Source organism: Polypterus senegalus, chromosome 2, assembly GCF_016835505.1.
Source record: "Polypterus senegalus isolate Bchr_013 chromosome 2, ASM1683550v1, whole genome shotgun sequence".
NCBI lineage: Eukaryota > Metazoa > Chordata > Cladistia > Polypteriformes > Polypteridae > Polypterus > Polypterus senegalus.
Genome location: NC_053155.1, coordinates 176,236,598 through 176,257,245, shown reverse-complemented (window position 1 = coordinate 176,257,245; position 20,648 = coordinate 176,236,598). Strand labels below are relative to the sequence as shown.

The 20,648-nt window shown below is 37.6% G+C and overlaps 1 protein-coding gene across 1 annotated transcript in view; it reads left to right on the top strand.

The window, feature by feature from the left end:
- The window catches only part of tmprss15 (transmembrane serine protease 15), a 157,186-nt gene that overhangs the window by 93,989 nt on the left and 42,549 nt on the right, over positions 1-20,648 (top strand). The window contains exons 14-17 of the mRNA XM_039746291.1: positions 4,698-4,839; positions 9,177-9,266; positions 16,009-16,134; positions 16,429-16,569. Of these exons, the coding sequence (XP_039602225.1) occupies positions 4,698-4,839; positions 9,177-9,266; positions 16,009-16,134; positions 16,429-16,569 (499 nt within the window). The remainder of the gene's footprint in view (positions 1-4,697; positions 4,840-9,176; positions 9,267-16,008; positions 16,135-16,428; positions 16,570-20,648) is intronic.

Below are 20,648 nucleotides of genomic sequence, written 5' to 3'. Positions count from 1 at the left end.
TATATTGGGAAAAGGATGCTAAGTATAGAGCTACCAGGGTAGAGGAAAAGAAGAAGGCCTAAGCGAATGTTTATGGATGTGATGAGAGAGGACATGCAGGTGATGGGTGTAACAGAACAATAGGACAGAAAGATATGGAAGAAGATGATCCGCTGTGGCAACCCCTAACGGGAGCAGCTGAAAGAAGAAGCAGATGTCCATATTTTGTTGAGCAGTAAACACTGTATGTGATGAAAATCATAAACCCCAGCATATGTTAATTCTAAATCTTCAGTACACTGAATCAATAGATAAAAACGTTTTCTTTCAAAGTTTCACATACACATTAATCCAAATTTTTATTGAATCCCAGATTAGAAGTAAACATTCTAATGACATTAAATATTTTTGCAACTCTTTTGGCAAATTTAACACTAGAATTACCAAAGCTTACGAGAAAACTCGTAAATCCGGCCCACCTTAAATCCACTCACATATCTCCATTCAGTATCTTTTGTCTTGTAAATGTGTCGATAATCCCAAGCAGCAAGCAGGCTGCTATACCATCCCCCCCCCACCGCCAGAGAAACTGCAAAAATCTCTCCCAAATGAAGCCTCATTTATCAGTGAGTCAGGTACCTAGGCTAAAAAATATATTGTTATTCGGAACACATGCATTTCATGTGTGTTCCGTGTCCACAAAGATCTGTGTAAGTGTAGGATGATAGAAATGTTGAGCACATACCTAAAAGACAAACTTTTTCCATGTTTTAGAACTAACAACAAAATGTAGACATGAAGTGTATAATGTGTGAAGACCGAAGTCCAAATATCAAATAAGCACTTTCACAAAAGATACAACTTTAAAAGAACAAATGTGCTTTTTTCCCCCCCAAGACTATAACTAAAGAAGAAGAAATCAGGTTAGTGTTGCTTGTTGTCCTGACTTCTCGGGTAGTATACTGGTTAGAGCTGCTGACTCCAATTCAGAAGATTCTGGGTTTGAGTCTTAACGTCTCCCAAAATAAATGTTTTGAGTAGTGAGCTGTTCTTATTGTTACTATTGTACAATAAAAGCATACATTCAATTTGAGTCTGTAACAGACGGTGTAAATGTATGGTACTTGTAAAGGTTAGCGTTTTTTTTATTCAGTTTTATTCTCTGAGTCGCGTTCACGCTCGCCCTGATCTGACACGACTGTCTTCAAATAAAGACGTGCTATAACAGAGGTGAACTCGGATTGGAGAACGTGAACAGAAGCCCTCCCCAGAAGAAACGTCCACTCACATATAAGAACAAAGTAGCTGCACCAGGTGTAAAGGTGAAAGATGGCACCGTTTGGATACAGGACAAATTCCTGCGTCATCCTGCCAATCACCTGTCCTTCAAAGAAACAGCACGGCTTACAGAGTTCGCCAATGTATCGCACCTACCGTAACCTGCTTTCTTTTTTCTTCGGTTATATTCTTGAATAAAAGCTCACTTGTTTTATTATACTTGTACTTTTTGTGAACGTGTTTTTTTGATATTTGGACTTCAGCCTTCACATCTTATAAATATGTCGTAACGACGGTCCTTGGGTGTGTGTGGGAACTGTTAACATTTGAATCTGATGATTGTATTTAGTGCAGAACTGACCTCTCTGTACTATGCTGTCCTTTGCATGTCCTGGAGTTCAAAAGAAATACCAACATGCAGCAACAAAATCAGAACAAAAAAACAAACGTGGTCACTAACTACAACCGCATGAAAGTATGCAAATGAATATAATGTTGCATTAGTGCAACAACGTTTTCCGAAATGTACAATACAGGTCATAAAATTAATTATTTCAAACGCCATATATACCTAAGTCTCTCTTTTTTGTCAGTGCTTCTTTGACATCATGGATCAGAAGGTGCATACTAATTCAGCATGAGCAGGAGCACTCAAGAATAAAACTGAATAAAAAAATTCACATCCACAGCCATTCTCAGTCACGCACACCCTTCTCATCCATGTCCAAAGTTTACCCAGTCTCATTTGCGCACAAGATCTGACATGATTTTCAAATAAAGAGGGGGTGTAACAAAACAAGTTTGTTTGTTATACCACGTCTTTATCTGAAAACGGCATCAGATCCGGGGTGTGTGGGAGCTTGAACGTGAGAGAATAAAACTGAAAAAAAAACACTTTACTTTAGCTATAAATTTACAGACACAAATCAAACGTATGCTTTTATTGTATGATATTAACAATAAGAGCAGCTCACTACTAAAAATGGTAAATTTGGGAAGCAGCTGATATTGAAACCGCGACCTCTTGATTGGAAGGCAGCAGTTCTTAGCATTGCACCAAACAAGCTGTCGTATCAACCGCTTACCGTAACCTGCTTTCATTTTTCTTCGATTAAATTCTTGAATAACAGTGCACTTGTTTTGTTGTACTTGTACCTTTTGTGAAAGTGATTATATAATATTTGTATTTCAGGCTTCTCACCTTATACGTTACATTTCTGCATTTTTTTAATTATTACTAAAACATGAAAAACATTCCTGCGTTAATTATGTTTTACATAGATTGTTGTTGACACGGAATACACATGAAATGTATGTATTCCAAATGATGATGTACTTTTTTTAACCTATAAAGCTCCAGCAGTTCACTTGAAGATAAACACTGAGCACTGAGAAACTTCTTTGCGAATTGAACTGCAGCAGTGGGCGGGGGGATGGGATACCAAGCTGCTTGCTGCTTATCTGCACATTTACATGACAAAAGACACTGACGGAGGGGTGAGAATGGATTTAAGGTGGGCCGGATTTACGAGCTTTCTCGTAGGCTCTGGTAATTCTAGTGTTAAGAGAAAGCACTTACTGTTAGATACCTGATGAACTGCCAAGAGGGACACAGACCATAAAACTGTTTGTCCCTCTCCATCCATTACCAAATTTGCCTAATGCTATTCAGAGTCACAAGGACTGCAGCCTACCCAAAAAGAATTGGGTAACATCAAAAGCATTGACTTTATTTTTGAACACCCAAGGGATTGCCACTGAAATGGTGAACACAAAGAAAAAAGGAAAAAAAAATATAACAAAGCCTCCACTAGTAAACAGAGATATGTCTCAGTTTGTTTTGCAGGTGACACATCCATCTGCCCACCCCTGAAGTACTTCACCAAGCACTCATAGTAAATCTTTTACTCAGTTTGCTTCTCCAGCTGTGGCTTCACAGGCAAGAAAACTACACTTTTAAGATGGGGAGTAGGATGATGTCCCATTGAACTTGGTATGATAAATGTGGTATTGTGAGAGTGCAGATCACTATAAGCTGATAACAGAAGAAGCATGTCAAGAAGGTAAAATACAGTTGATGTTAAAGTCCATAATACAAGAGTGAAGTCAAAAACAAGTATTAGGTCATACAAAAACATATATAATACAAAAAAGGCACTACACTAAATTAAAATCTAGAAAAAAAGTTTACAAAGTATGGAAAGACATGGAAACAATGGACATTTGGGGAGCTTGATTGGATGCTTTAGCAAAGCCTGTAATGTAAGGAATGCTTGAGCAAAGCCTTCACCCAAGTTCCCACTTTTTATTTCCATCTTCTACAATGACAAAACTGACAACTGACAAAATAAGGAACTGAGGCAGAACACAAGCTAAATCCTGTCACTTCTCACCACTTTCTCTCTCTCTCTGTCCTTCTTATGCCTGGGTTCAGCCTTGTACTCCTTCCCTGCTTCATTTCTAGTCAAGACAAGATCAGATAACATGTATGAGGTCAAAGGCAACCCTGTTTAACTGCAAGGACATCATATTAGAATTCCATATATTGTCCCCTGGTTTCCTTACAGTTCTAAGCCATTAGTTACTCTTAAAAGGTTATGTCCAGGGCAGGTGTAAATTATAAAGCAACAGCAAATCCCATTCACCTCAGGCAGGACCTTGTTGATACTTCTTTCGTTGTTTTTTCTCTGTCTCTATAACTGTCTAACTAGAGGGCCTGGCGGTTTATGTTTTTTGTAGTATCCTGGAGAACAACACCTGAATGGGGTGTGCCCATACATCACAGGGTGAACACATACAAACACACACACATATATTACAGCCAATTTAGCAAATCAGTTCTTTAGAGTTCTGCAGTGGGTTGATGCCCTGCCCGGGATTTGTTCCTGCCTTGCGCCCTGTGTTGGCTAGGATTGGCCCTAGCAGACCCTGTGTTAAGATATAGCAGGTTGGATAATGATTGACTGACAGTTCTTTAGAGTTTCTATTTCTTTTACTGATGCTTGTACCCATTTTACTTCTGGGAAACCAGAAGTAATGATACCGGCTCCCACATCCACATGTTTCTTGTCACCCAAGAATGACATTTTTGTGGCCATTGTGAAAGTTCCTTAATTTTGAAGATTTCCTGCTGGATTACACTCTGCTTTTGCTTCCGCTGCAGCTCCTTTGCACCTGATAACCACCCTGACATCCTTTTGTAAAAGTTGCCCTTGAATTTTGAAGCTCTTGGATTTGAAAATAATTATTTTCCTTTTTTTTCTATATAAGCTAAATGGATCCCCAGGTATGGAATATTAAACAATGGCAATCAATTCCAAATAATTATAAATCATAAATGCTATTTAAAAGGCCAACAACAAATTTAGGATTTAAATGACTTTACAAACAAGAATTGTCATTCACTGTTTTTTTCTGAAAAAAATAAAATTTTCTTTCAGATTACAATCAAAGCTGAAAAGAGAATGGGAAGATGGAACACCATAGCATTAGATGACATCAAACTAACAAACACAAGCTGTGTTGAAGATGTACCAGAGCCTACTCATGTCCCACAGCCAACTATACCACCTTCAGAACCAAGTATGCCAACTTCTTAAAATAAAAAATAATCAATCCTTAGTTTTTACAATATTATTTTAGTAATGATTCCATTTATATTCCAGCTTTGTTGGAGTATTTTACCATATATAAAGGTATATATATATTTAAACAAGAAAAATAAAAATACATTTAAATACACTGTAACCACCAGGGGGCACTGCAGCACTACAGACCCTAAACACAACCTCACAGGCACAGTCTCTTGTTCAAAATGCAAATATTTATTGAACAGACTACCTACCTAATACAACACAGTGCAGAAATGTAATTATTTCTCTTATCTATCTATCTATTCTTCACATCTCCCTAGCATGTTGTTGTCCAGTTCCTCTCCCAAGTCAGGGGTGTGGAAATCAAATTTGTTTCTACTTTTCCACGGACAAGTAAACTTAGAAAATCCACTTGTCCGCCAGTTAAATTCACTTGCCCATAAACAAAAAACAAAAGTGAAAAATAGTTTATTTTTTCTGATCTCTTTTATTGATACCAAAACTGCCTTCCATTTTAAAACTGAAAAAAGTTCTTTCAGGGAGTAGTATTTTGCCACCTTGCTCTAGAACATTATTAGCCAGTTAAAATAAGGGGATCTTTTATATAAACAATGCCTTCATTATAGCTACACTAGTTCTTTTTTCATATATTACAGTTACATAACAGAACACTGCCCTGATTCATGTTCTTCAGCTTTTGTCTTGCAACATCTTCTCCCCCAAGAATCTTTACCATCTCAGACAGCATGGGCTGAATGCTGTTCATTTCTGCTTGAGCTGAACTGCATGGTTCCTGGACTGATGGTCCTGCAGAAGTGGATGCTGATGACTTTTCAGGTTTTTTATGAGTGATGTGCCTGTTGCCAGGTGACAGCCAGAATTCCACAGCTGGTCATGGGTCAAACTCTTCTAAAGAAGCAGTATTGAACAGCCTAGCATAACGCTCAACCTCCGAGCGTTCAGCTTTAAAAAACGCTTTTTCAATTGAACCAACTTTTTTCTTACCTTTAGACTCATGTCACTATCTGACGTACTAAACCCCCAGTTCCTATCCTTTTTCTTTCTGCACATAACCAATCACCACACGATAAACGTATTTGTGAAATTAAAACTAGTTATAAGCTTAGACCTCTGAATGGATGGCATAATTAAACATGTATAACGAAAATTGTTTTTAAAGTTCTGAAAACTGAGATCTAGGTTTATAACTAGTTTTAATTTCACAAAGACGTTATCGTGTGGTGATTGGTTATATGGAGAAAGACAAAGGCTAGGAACTGGGGTTTAGTACGTACGTAGACACAGCAAACATGCAATAAAGAAAAAGCCTGCTCAGAAAAACATCCATTTAATTCTTCGTTCGTATCTCCTACCTCCAGATCACGAACCCAACATTTACACAATATTTCAGTTAAACCTGTGCGATACCCATTCAAATACAGTATCCAGTTTTTTGGAGCCTCGTCACACCTGCCATAAACTTCTCTACACTGAACGTAGACCTGAGAACCCCTTAATGCAAGGGAGCAGCACTACAGTCACGCCACCGTGCCCCCCGCCACCCATGTCTAATACATGCTTTAACGCATTTCATCGTGAAAAAGATATCAAGTATTTCTCTTAGTATTCTGAATGTTCATTGAGCAGGAATATCATGAAGTCAATGTGTGGCGATTGCTGCCGGCGCCTCTCACTGCAAGAGAAAGTCAGTTAAGAAGCGCGCAGAGATTATCAACTAGGTCGGGGAACACTTAATATAAAGCATTTAATGTGCTACATTAATTATGACGGGGTTTGAGAAAATCTAGTAAATGAAACATTCATTTTAAGATGAAATTTAGTTTGCGACATTCCACTGACAAAATAAACTACGAGAATAAAGTCAACATGTCGACTTTAATCTCAACATTTACATTTTTTTGTCTTCACTGTGTCCGTATTTTTTCACAGTGGCCTTACTACGCTTCCTTAGGTTTTTCAAGGCCTATTCTGCCAGTTTTAATCAAGAAATGATCCATTTCTCATCCGTGATGCTACTTACTTCAGTTTCAACAACACGCATATAGCGATAACAACGTGCTTACCGCAATGCATTATGGGTTACGCAGGTAATTCCTAATGACGTATTCGAAATTCAGCAAGAGGTTACATTTCCAAAGAATATTACCGATGTTGTCGGGAAAAAAAATAATCGCGTCTAAGTGAAGATTTTTATTGATATTTCATAACATTTGGAAACCGTCAGAATGTTTTCTTTATTTTTAAAAAGCTGACAGCACGAAACCAACTTGTTTTATATGAAAAATTCTCTAATCAAAAACGATCTATAGACAGCTCGTCAAAATTGATGTCACGCAATAAATTTCTTAACTCCTCAATATATCACAACCTACGTGAAATCGCAAATTTCATAAAGGATCAAATGCTTAACAAGCTTTATGTGGCGAAAACAATTGCATTGTAGGTGAAATGACCGCATTTTTATGTAGAAAAAATTTATTTTTAATATATAAAAGTTATCGATTATAATGAAAAATCATCAAATTACATCGTAATGTCGGCATGAAAAAATGACCGCATCTCCAAGCGTGTAAATAGTAGGGTAAAATACTTATGTAAGACCACAAGAGTGCTTCCCCTTTGAAAAATCAGCCATCATTTTGTAAACAATATTGAATACCAATCTGAGACATGAAGAACATGCCTAAGTAAACTGTTTCCGCACAAAGTACATACCCAAATGTTTAAAAATTGAAAGTAGTGGTAAAAATGTGCCCTGCACTGCACATTTAATTCTTTTTTTCTCCAGAAAAATTGCACTTGTCCGCGGACAACTGAAACCAGAAAACACGCTTGTCCGACGGTCAGTTTACACGTGTCGGACAAGTCGGGCTGGATTTCCGCACACCTGCAAGTCCCACTCCATCTGTGTGGAGCAGAGCTACTGCTCTTATACAAGATCTAGAAGGTACTTCCTGGACCAAGGCATTGCCCATAGGAAGTACTTCTGGATCAGACAGAAGTCTCGCATAAGTAGGGAGATCAAGTCCCTGCAGAACCCTCTGGTGGTACCCCTGGAACCCAACATTGCCAGTCCATGGGACTACAGTTCCCAGCATGCCCCGTAGGTGTCTGCACAGCTACCATAGTCCAGGGATGCTGCACTCTATTGTCTTGGGGAATTGAATAGTTCACATAAGTTATTCTCCCCTGTCATTCTAGCATGCTGGCTTCCAGGCCGGGTAAGGATCCTTAACTGAGCCCATCCAGGACTCCAGCATCTCCACAGTGGTATTGACACCTTCCTATACAGTCTTCTGTCTGAGACAGGGAACATCCTGCCTGCCTTCCTTCCTTTTCAATTATTGGCTTAGCCTCCTGGCTAGGTAGGGGTTCTTGAACCATCACAAAGCCAGCCCATGCTTGCTGTTCTTTACAGCACATTAATAGAAGTTCATTAGGCCAGGAACATTTAGATGCCAAAAGCAGTTTTTTGTATAGATGGCACTAAAATGGCAGGCTCCAGCTGCTATACTGTAGTAAATGATATCAGTTCTAACTATGGAAGTATGCGGCATCACTATGAGGCCAAGAACTGTCAAGCAACTATATTGGACCACTGCAATGGCATTAAAAGACATCAATAGAAATTGATTGCAAACATGTCACCAAAACAAGAAATAGCTGTGATACGAATGGTGGTAGAAAGGAACAGGTTGTCTCGTGCCTCAGTCAGCTGAAACAATGGTGGGATATAATATGGGCTTCAACTAGCAGTCAGTGAAGATCAGACAAGAGGAAATATAATAAGAAAACAACAAGAAAGTTGTGTATATAAGAAGCTCTAGACTCATGGCATAATCTGATAATACTACAAGCAGCGAAAAAACTTGCATAGTTAAGAAATGACCAGCACTAATTATTGCATTGTTCAGATGTGATTAGGACTTTCTGCTATTCTAGAGGACATCTCTGTATAAAGATGAAGCTTTCTTGGGAAATCTTGAGTATTGAATGTACTTTAATGTAGCCAAATCCAAGGTGATGAAAAGGTATCAAATAAAAGTGGATAACATCCCTTGTGTCATCAGCAATTCTTACAACCAACATTTTTTATATTATTTTATTTTACAAACTAACCAAAAGGTTGGCACAATTACTTTGTCATGACTTCATTGTCCCCTGTCTGTAGAATTTAAGCTGAATGTTGTGATAAAAAGTGTTTTAACCACTGGCCAAACAATAATAATTTAATTGTTGAGCTATTGTCTTAGTCTTTAATCTTTTGGTAAACTACACTCCCACTTTTTACTGTTTCTTTTTCAGCTGACTGTGGTGGTCCTTTTGAGCTCTGGGAATCAAATAATACATTCAGTTCGCCCAATTATCCCAACAATTATGTGAACAGAGCATTCTGTAAGTTTAGTTTTTATGTCTTTTAAAGTGTTCTTTGCAATTAATGTATTTGTGACCCTTTCTGCAGTAGCTTTTCATATTTACTTGTTAATACTGCATGTTTGGGAATATAAATATATATAACAGGATATGTTAATTTGTACTTCTTTCAACAATTTGGGACAAGAGCCATTTAGGAGAATCAAACACAGTGACTAAAGCATTTAAACTAGACCATAATGGTTTAAGCTTAGATTAAATTTATTTTTTCACATTTCTGTAAGTCACCTCATTTTCACAAAACTACAATATCACTGAATGATTATCTATTACACAAACATAGTCAACTCAGAGGTAAATAGATGGAACCATTAACTTGTATAATTTTTGTAGTATTAAGTACTTATATTATATGTGTGTTTTGGCCTATTTTGTGTTTTTTTTTTGTCTGGTTTGTTTTTCGTTCTGACTTATTTTGGTAGAAATTATTTTGATTAGCAGTTTGTTTTTGCAACATGGCCAGGATGCATCACTGTGACATTAATCATTAAGTCTGCAAAATCGCAGACTTTAATTACAAAGACTCAACAAATTTACAGTGCATTATTCATTGATAAATTCTCTACTTTTTATTCTCATTAGTGGTAGTTTATTTCAGTTAGACAGTAGGATAAATGTCTTTTTTTAGTTTCTGACTTTTTGACTACATCTCTTGATGTACATTTTCCTTTTTGGTAGCCTGTTTGATTTTATCTCCCAGTTTTTGCTATTCCTAACCACTCACAGTTCTCACAATAATCTTTACACATACTGCTTGTCTCATATCAATTGTTCCCTTTACTTCTGTAAATTATTTATAACCAACTATTTAAACTGTTCATGATACTGATTTCATAAATAATTGTGTAGTATGGGTATTGTAGGGTTTGGTGATGCTTGTGATACTGTTTTCATTTTTCATTTAAATCTTAAGAATAATCCAGGAGTAATTAACACTTGAACAAAGTCACTTTTTGTGTTCAGTACAGCAGTTTTTCTGACCTGGCACTTTACTTTCCAGCAATTCTCTTTCTAAAAATTCCAAGTCCAGAAAAAAAATTGTTATTTAAGAAAGAAAAATATTTTCTTGTCATCTCAAGCATAGCAGTGAAAACACATTTTAAGAAGTGTTGGATTTTTTATGCTATTTTTTTTGTGATATTAACAATGCAATAGCTGGACAATTAGAGTTGACTGGAAAGCATGTTCTGTACTGTGCTGTTTGGCCATATTAGGTGATATGATTGATACTTCTCCATATCAAGGTTACATTTAAATATTCAAAAATATATCAACATTTACTTTCATTTACTTCGGCAGATGTGATGGCTCAATTTAATAAAGATTCTGGTCTTTATTAAGTCAATTCTAAAGTTGGGTTATTAGCCTGACTAAATTATACTACCATAGAGCACATGCTGATTTTGTCTAAAGCACTTGCAACAGTGAGTTAGGTGAATGGAATATCGTACTGATAGCAAAATTATGGCTGCAAGGTTCTTCTTCTTTTTTCGGCTGCTCCCATTGTGGGTTGCCACAGCAGATCATCCAAAATTGTTGTCCGCATATAGATTTGGCAAAATTTTACACCGGATGCCCTTAAAGATTATAATCTTTACATGTGTCTTCCTGTCATTCAAGTAAATTCTAACTTTGAGGGAGTCATTTCAGATTAGAAAGGTATTAAGTTAAGGAGGTTGGACATGTTGAGGTAAGGCAGTAATTAATACTCTCTGATCATGTTGTCAGAGTGTGACAATGTGTTGCATATTGAGCAGTCTAAGCACTTAAGAATTTCACTGTACAATTTGACAATTTGGACACTGCTAACCTATGAAGGTTATTATTGAGACTCTCAGCTGAATAAGATTATACAATAGATGAATGGATGGAATCATTATACTCTCCACTACAAGCACACACACCTACACACACATGAATTATGTAAACAAGTATTGTAAAAAAATAAATAAATTTATTATCACTTATAAATCTCTTTGAGAGTGTATGTGCATGTATTTACATGTGTGCAAGTACCCTTATGTGTGCTGTAAATGCGTAGACTCTAGGGGTTGCTATTGCCCCTTTAATCCCAACAGACAGATGCTCAAGACACCAAGCAAAAGCAATAAGAAGTGTTCTTCTATAAATAGTGCCTTCAAGCACCCCAGCCACAATAAACAGGCAATTACATCACAAATTACAATAATAAATAACACAATTCTCTCCTCCACACCTCCCAGCAAGCTCTTTCCTACACCTCCCAACTCTGGCTCGCTTGCTGGGTCTTCAGCCGTCCTTTAAATAGTGCCCGACCTGAAAGTGCTTCTGTTCTTCCTCCCACGTAATTTGTCAACACTTCTTGGTCAGATGAAGAACTCAGGTTCTTTAGTCAGCCCGGAAATACTTCGGGGCTCTTGTCTGCTTGATCCATTAGTACTTCCAGGCTATAGGGAAAGTATGACTCCCTAGGTCCTTCGACAGCTCCCCCTGTCGGCACCCACAGCACTCAACAGGGCTGAGAAACCGAACTCCATGTTCCACGATGCCCTACAGGAATGCAGGGCACCGCTATACTCCAGGGAAGCTACCATCTAGCGTCTTGGGGAAGGCAGTGTCCAAAAGATGCTGCCTTCCCCCATCCTTTCATTCTATGGGCATCCTGGCTGGGTTGAGCTGCCAGCCATCCATCACAGTGTGTACATGTATATTTTGCAACCATATGGATTTTGAGGAAAGCAAACCTTGCACAAGTTTTTTTTTCCCTTCTTTTGAGAACATCTGTTTGGACCCAGACTATAGACTGGGTAATTGTGCCTCGAGTTTGGGGTTTTATGACGCTCCCTACAGCACACAGTTGTAGTAGTCGGCAGGATTTCCTGGCTCTCTATTTGGCTGGCAAGTACCTACATATCAAAGTGCTGTGGTGACCATGATTCAGAGACAAGTTTGACTTGATACAATTACAGTGGGGTGAGAAAAAAAATTTGCCAAAATGAGGTAGGAAACCTTCCGTGAGTAGAGTACTAGTAAGTATTGCTACCCAACAAACTTACCTAGACTCTACTGATGAAAACAGACTGCAGAAATTAACAACCTAAGGTCCTTCTCATGAACAATTGGACTGCTAATTGTCATAAACGTGGTAGAATTTTAACATAAAATCATGACAAATTAGCAAAAAGCCTCCAATAGAGGAAAGTCCCATCAACCATCATCTTCTATTTCTAAAGTGCAGATAAAGATGCATTGTTAATACTTATTTGAAAAAAATATATATTTTTGTCTTAGCAAAATGTTCCACAGAGAAAGAATAGCATAGCAAGAGTTGCCTCAAGCGCAATCCCAAAGCAGGTAAGTCCCAAAAACACAAATCTAGCAAGAATGGACTGCTTGGTTTCCTATCCTATATGGGGCTGTTACAACCCCTAGTGGACAATATTTAATTAAATGATGCATCTCTCAAAAACTATTCATGCAATTAAATCATTGGTGCCATGACAAAAGCAGGGCTGCAAAATATTTCAGTTAAATGAAACAATTTCTACGGCAGTTATTGTTATGCATAGGTGAGATTGTTTTTGAGTGATATGAGAATAAGTACTGGATCAAACTGAACCAAAAACAATAGGCCTGGAGCCTATAGCAGGACAAATATGATGCAACTTGCTTGATAAAAACAGGCCCATTTTTTCTAAACTTTATCATTGTACCTGGGTCTTGGAATGCAGGGTAGATATCTCAGAAACTGCTTCTTCATAATATCCTTTGTTTGTTAGGATATAGTCATCCAGGAGCTCTACAAAGCAAAACAGCACAATTTTATGCAAAAAATTTTAAGACATGAAAATAAATTTTGATATTCCACAGGCACACAAACACACACAGACACCATACTAAAATCAAATTTACTCGATGTTTTATACATCGTAGAATTAGAATCTGAACTCAATAACAAATTTTTGACCCCATCAGCAAACTTCCATTTACATGAAATTCAAAATCATACTAGTGTGGTTATATGGTTTTCTTCAGCCTACCATTTACATCTTGCTAACACTTCATAGTCATCCAAGCGGAGCAGTTCTAATTTTAATGGTTCTGATACAAAAGAACAAAAACCCATGCTCTGAAGTTTCTAAAGGACTGATACTAATTAATTGCTGTGAAGATTCTGATATGCTAATTTCACATTGTGGTTGCACCAACTCCATGTGATTAAAAATATCTTGATATGCCAACTGCATTTATTTCCATAAGATGTCTTCCCTGTTCAGGTGGGTTTTGTAGTTTAAGACCAACCAAGTTGTATTATCGTGATATTTCCCTCTACTTACCCTTTACCTATTTTCCTTAAGAGTAAGTGTATTCATCAAGTTCATTACCAGGTTGGTCTACTGTTGCACTTTAAGATTAACACACATTCATAGATATACGCATATGTACCATATGAAAGATATAAACACATGCATGTTATTCCCTAACATTTTAACCCCCGCAAGTACAATATGAATAACACATGCACAATCTGCTTTCCCTAGTACTCCCAAGAGAGTTATCATAAGCATGAACAATGTGCAATGTCTTGGATATATCTCAGACTTAAACTATTATCTTTGGTCTCCAGGAATATATTCAACCATACAAAGGCTCAACACCCCTGGTTATGGGCCATTTATCACCCAGTGAATGTTTTACTTTAACAAGTCAAGTCAAGTTGGGGAGGATACACTGGTACAATGTGTTGCCACACCCATTACACATCAAAACAGCTCGGGATACCGGTTGGCAACCCCCCAGGCAGACATGGGGTCCAGTCCCACCCTCCGGAAATGACCCTCTGTCTGCTGCAGCCAGGTGTTACGTGGGCGACCCCTTGGTCTGGTCCAGCCACTCGGGTTCCCAACAATGAGGATCTTACAAGCTGGATCACCCTCGGGGAAACGCACCAAGGCATAATCCCTCCTCCAGTCCTTCTGGGCATCCCGGCTGGGTACCACCCCCAGCCGCTTGCCACACTGTATTTAGTTCACCTTTCAACAGGACCAATGTTGCATATTTCCACTGAAGAGCTTTTTTGATTTTCACCAGTTTATTTTGGCTACCTGTTGTCATTTCTCTGGCATATCTCAGACAAGCTTTAGCTCCATCATGCTTGTTATGGGATTCCAACACAGCACACCTTATTTTACTAGATACTGATAAGGTGATCACCTGAACAAAATCTTATTTAACGAGGAAAAGTATAAAAACCACAACTGTGGTCATCACTATCATCTTGCAACAGGACCAGTTTGGATGGCAAAAACAGTGCTACCAGTACCTTAAATATAATTGAAATACACAAATATCGATTCATCATGCCAAAAGAGTTAAAAAGAAAAGTTCTGATTGAGAAAAAGAAGGGTGCAATTCTGGCTTTACTAGCAGAAGGATACAGTAAGCGTCAGGTTGCTTCCATCCTCAAAATTTCAAACACAGCAGTTCATAATGAATAAGGTCAAGCAGCAGACACTGGGGACATCAATGTTACAGAGGGTGAAAACACTTTCCACAGACCTGGATGATCATCAATTCCTTTGAATGTCACTCAACAACCATAGGATAACATCAAGTAACTTACAAAAAGAATGGCAAATGGCAGCTGGGGTTAAGTACATGGTTAGGATGATTTGAAACAGGCTCCTGTGGGTGGGGTTGTAGTCATGCAAACCTAGAAAAAAGCCCTTCATCAATGAGAAGCAAAAAAGAGCCAGACCAAGGTTTGTTAAAGACTGTAATTGTAGAGGATTGGAGCAAGGTCATCTTCTTTGAGTCCAGTTTTCAGCTTTTCTCATCACTTGGTAGTCTAATGGTTAGATGGAGACCTGGAGTGGCCTACAAGCCACAGTGTCTCACACCTATTGTGAAATGTGCTGGAAGAAACCTTGCCTCCTTCTGCTCTGACAATTTTCCCTAACTCTAAGGACTGGGTTTTCCAGAAGGACAATGCTCCATACCACACAGCCAGGTCAATTTAGGTGTGGATGGAGGACCACAAGATTAAGACCCTGTCATGACCAGCTTAATCTCCAGAAACGAACCCCATTGAACACCACTAGGATTTTGTGATCAAGAGGGTGGTCTCAATTCATCAGACAAAGCCAAGCTGATTGAATTTTTGCACCAGGAATGGCATAGAGTCACCCAAGAACAATGTGAAGCATTGGAAGTGAGCATGCCAATATGCTTGAAAGCTATGATTAAATATCAGGGTTATTTCACCAAATACTGATTTCTGAATTCCTCCTAAGTTCAAACATTAGTATTGTGCTGTTTATAATTGAATATGATCTTCATTTCTATGCATTATTTGATGTCTGAAACCACTGCATCATTTTTGTTATTTTGACCAGTTGTAATTTTATGCAATTAAATGCTCTCTGTCCATTATTTTTTGGAATTTGGGGGAAATGTCAGTTTATGGAATTAACCAAAAATGTTAATGTTCCTTAAAAACATATCTATAAATGGTAAAATCACAGAAACTGATAATTTTGCAGTGGTCTGTTAATTTTTTCCAGAGGTCTGTATGTGTGTGTATTTGTGTATGTGCATATATATATATATATATATATATATATATATATATATATATATATATATATATATATATATATATTGTATCAATATAAATCATGATCTATTCACTTGACTCATTACTAATATGCAATTGTTTTATTAGGCACTTGGCATTTAAATGCAGAAGAGGGCAAAAATATTCAGTTCCATTTCTCTGACTTTGAACTTGAATATATTAATGATGTCGTTGAAGTAAGAGATGGAAGGGGAGATGAATCTTTATTGCTTGGTGAGCACAGCATCTTATCTTAGAGTTCATTATTGAAACTATTTTTATTATGTGGGTCAAGTATGTCTGTTAGTACTAGATTAAGTTGTCTAATTTACCAGTGTCGCTTTGATCATTAGGTTTTCCTGTCAGTACATTTTTCAGCTGTGTTTTCATGGAAAATGTTTTTGCAAGATGTCAGCTGAACCATTTACATGGGCAACCATTTAAAAAGGACACTATTAATTTGTTATTCAAATGGATTTGCTCTAGGAAGTACTGCCTTTTTGATTACTAATTTATATCTTTATTCAGATGTGTTTTCAGGTAAGGAGTCATTTCGGGATGTGTACTCAACCACAAATCACATGACAGTGCACTTTGTAACAAATAAGGAAATAACAAGAAAGGGATTTCTGGCAAATTTTACAACTGGTTATCATCTTGGTTTTCCAGGTAAGTCATTTTTAAACAGATAGGAAGTGTGCTAAATTCTCTGAATGGACACTATTTAGACTGACTTAGTTAATCCAAAGTTGGTCTCTTAATTGAGAGCAGAGCTGCCTTTTGTTCTGCTCTTAAAGTTTTACTCTGGCTCTTGACCTTCTTCTGTTCTTCATGGGTGGGGGTTGAATTGAATTTAGTTTTGTCAAGTTTGACTTGCTTGTATGGAATGTTACTTAATTTTAATAAATTAGATAAAATAGGAAAAAAAGAGTAGAGCTGCCTGAATTCATCAGGTCATGAATACAGAAAGTCTTCAAATGTGTATAAAGATATAAACATGCATGGTTGTTGCAAAATACTCTTAATAGCTTGTTCTATCTCATCTGTTCTTAATTTAAGAAGTGGTCCCTGTTTTATTAAGTGTTAGGCCTTGTTCACACGGGCGTTAAAATCGAGCGTTTTTTTTTGCGTTCGTAGCGCCCGGTGAGCGTGGATCAAGCGCCGAGTGTTTTCTACACGTAGGAGTCAATGAGAGTGTTCACACGGGCTTTGGTGACGGCGTTTGTCCGCAGCGCGTTTATACGCATCAAAAAGCGTTGCATGCAGCTTTTCTTGGCGTTCAAAACCCAACGAACGCAAGGAAACCGCTTCTAGTTCATTTTCTGTGCGTTTATTTTACGCTTCGGAGGACCGGATATATCCCATGATATTAATATTTTTATGTTTTCATATACAATATATATATTTTCATATATGCTTATTTTATTTTATTGTCTCATGTAATTTGTAAACCATGAACCTATTAATTTATGTTCTAATATAATATTTGATAACGATTATGCAGGGGGCAATCCATGGCGGGGGGGCATTTCAGTGCATAACACCGGTGTAAGCGCACACTCGACTACTGTTTCCTTACCTCAAAGTGACAAGTAGTGTTTCTTCAGGGCTAACACCAAGTCGCATATTGGTTGATCGGCGTGCAATGTGGCATTGCACCAGCTGCAGCAGACAATCAAAAGTGGAAACCGACATCCGACAGTAATTAAAAAACTTGCGTTCAGAGCAAGTTCGTTTATCCAAAAACTTAACGCCTGTGTGAACAAGGCCTAACTCTACTGAAAATGGCTATTTTGTGATGAGTACATACAGTACAATAGGTGTCATGAAGGGATGAACTTGATCTGGGCATGCCTCCATCATGCTGTTAAAATATGCAGTTAATTTCATATATTTTTAAGTTTTGTTTTACAGTCTAAATAGTAGTTTTTCCTAATACTTGAGATGTAATTATAATTGTAAATTGAAACTATTATGCAGTGCTTATTTTTTTTTTTTACCAATCTCTATAATACACACAGAGAAATAATAAGCACAGTACATACCCTCTGAGTTTAAACTGTACACTTCTTTTTCAAAACTTTTTCAGTGCAGAGCTCTTGGTCATAAGAATCAGTCAACTTGATATATGTTGGTGACTTATACAGGAATGTAACTGTTTTTTAACTATTTTTCTGTAAGTTTGCTGAATGACCTTCGCCCCCTGCTCGCTTCGCTCACGAACCCCTGTGTTTGGTTTTCCGGATACACACTTGTAAGATTTGTTTTTTCTTTGAATTGCTGCTGTTTCATTAGTTTCACTTTTATTTCAGAACTTCTGTAAAAACAATATTTGAAATCTTTCGTGTCCCAATATGCTAAATCTTTTAAATGAGGTCTGTGAGATTTGTGTTTAATGACTTTGTACCATAATGTAGGAAAGGTTTCTCTGTTTGAAATTTCAGCACAGACAAAATGATCCACATCATCAGCAGTTAATAATTTTTTTTGCAAAGTAACCAATAAATGCATGTGAGTTAAACCCCATTTTTGAAATTCAATGACTTAAATTAATTTCCTTTTGTTTGCATCAATGCGATCTGTGCTATCTTTTTTTTTGATACTGTAGCGACTGATGTAATAAAGTGTCACAAAAGTTCTACTTGAATAATCGCTGACTTCGTAACCCCAAACACAACTTTCTAGCACCCTCTCCAACCCCTCCTCCCACGGGTCTCGCCTCCCCCTTACCACATCAATCAGCAGCCAGCTATCAGTCTGCCGTGCTGTACTCTGCCCTCCCTCGATTGGACCTAACAGTCACTTAAAACAAAGAAGGCTTCAGCTTGGCTGGGATGCTACAATACTTTCGACTGTTACTGCTTTCATATTCTGTACCTTTCTCTGCATATGTATCGTGCCTTGGGTCTCTTTTCTCCACGCTGTTTTATCTTCTTTGCTGAGAGCACAGAGCGAGACACTCCGTGGCCAGTTTTTGTTGTCTCGCAGGTCTTTAAAATGTCTTTCGAGAACTTCCGAGAAGATCTCGTATCGTCACCTTGCTGTTACATTCCAGGATTTTTTTTTATATATTGAGAGATGGGTTGACTCCTGATTTTTTTTTGCATTACTACTACAAGTAATATTATATTACTTGTATTACTATATATTATAACTAGCAAAATACCCGCGCTTCGCAGCGGAGAAGTAGTGTGTTAAAGAAGTTATGAAAAAGAAAAGGAAACATTTTAAAAATAACGTAACATTATTGTCAATGTAATTGTTTTGTCACAGTTATGAGTGTTGCTGTCATATATATACAGTACAGGCCAAAAGTTTGGACACCTCCTCATTCAATGTATTTTCTTTATTTTCATGACCATTTACATTGGTAGATTCTCACTGAAGGCATCAAAACTATGAATGAACACATGTGGAGTTATGTACTTAAAAAAAAAGGTGAAATAACTGAAAACATGTTTTATATTGTAGTTTCTTCAAAATAGCCACCCTTTGCTCTGATTACTGCTTTGCACACTCTTGGCATTCTCTCGATGAGCTTAAACAGGTAGTCACCTGAAATAAGGTTTTATGAAAATAAAGAAAACACATTGAATGAGGAGGTGTGTCCAAACTTTTGGCCTGTACTGTACATACATACATACATATATATATATATCTACATATATATATATATATATACTATACTGTATATAGCAAGAAGTGTAGAATTTCGAAATGAAACCTGCCCAACTTTTGTAAGTAAGCTGTAAGGAATGAGCCTGCCAAATTTCAGCCTTCTACCTACACGGGAAGTTGGAGAATTAGTGATGAGTCAGTGAGTGAGTGAGTCAGTGAGTGAGTGAGGGCTTTGCCTTTTATTAGTATAGATACTATATGGTTGCGAGATATGGATGCTTATCCAGTGACCTGAGATGAAGACTGGACTCCTTTGGTACTGTGTCACTGTGGAAAATTCTTGGGTACCATTGGTTTGACTTTATGTCAAATGAGCGATTGCTCATGGAGTCATTGTGAGGGAGCGTCAGTTATGGCACTACGGCCATGTGGCGCGTTTCCCCGAGGGTGATCCAGCTCATAGAATCCTAATTGTTGGGGACCCGAGTGGCTGCATCAGGCCAAGGGGTCGCCCACTTAACACCTGGCTGCGGCAAATAGAGGGTCATTTCCAAAGGGTGGGGCTGGACTACATGTCTGCCTGGGGGGGTTTCCAACCGGGAATGCAAGCTGTTTTGTCATGCGGTGGGAGCGGCAACGCATTGTACCAGTGCCTGCTCCTCAACTTGACTTGACTTAACTTCTACAAGTAAATGTGTTTTAGGCACATCACTCATCAGAAATGTACAATTGATGCTCTGATGGATACTGATGTTTTATACTTTCAATAAAAGTAATTATGACTTGTCTAAACAACATATTGTGCTGCACAGATAAATGTCCAGGTCCACTTATGTGCATTTCATAACTGCCAACAATTATGTGATGTATTGATAAGACTGAAATATTTAAATTTGTTTCAGAATCACTGACAGTACACACTACCAAGTTACTAAACACACAAAAAGAACACTCCATTATTTATTTATTTTTTATTATTAATTCAGTACACTATGTTGTGTGAGGGTCCTACATCTATAAGTACTGGTAATTTTGCCTCAGTGCACACCATTAAATAACAAGAATTTTGTATCAATATTCAATCACAAGTGTGTATTATGGAAAACACTTTTTTTTCTTGAAGGCAAGAT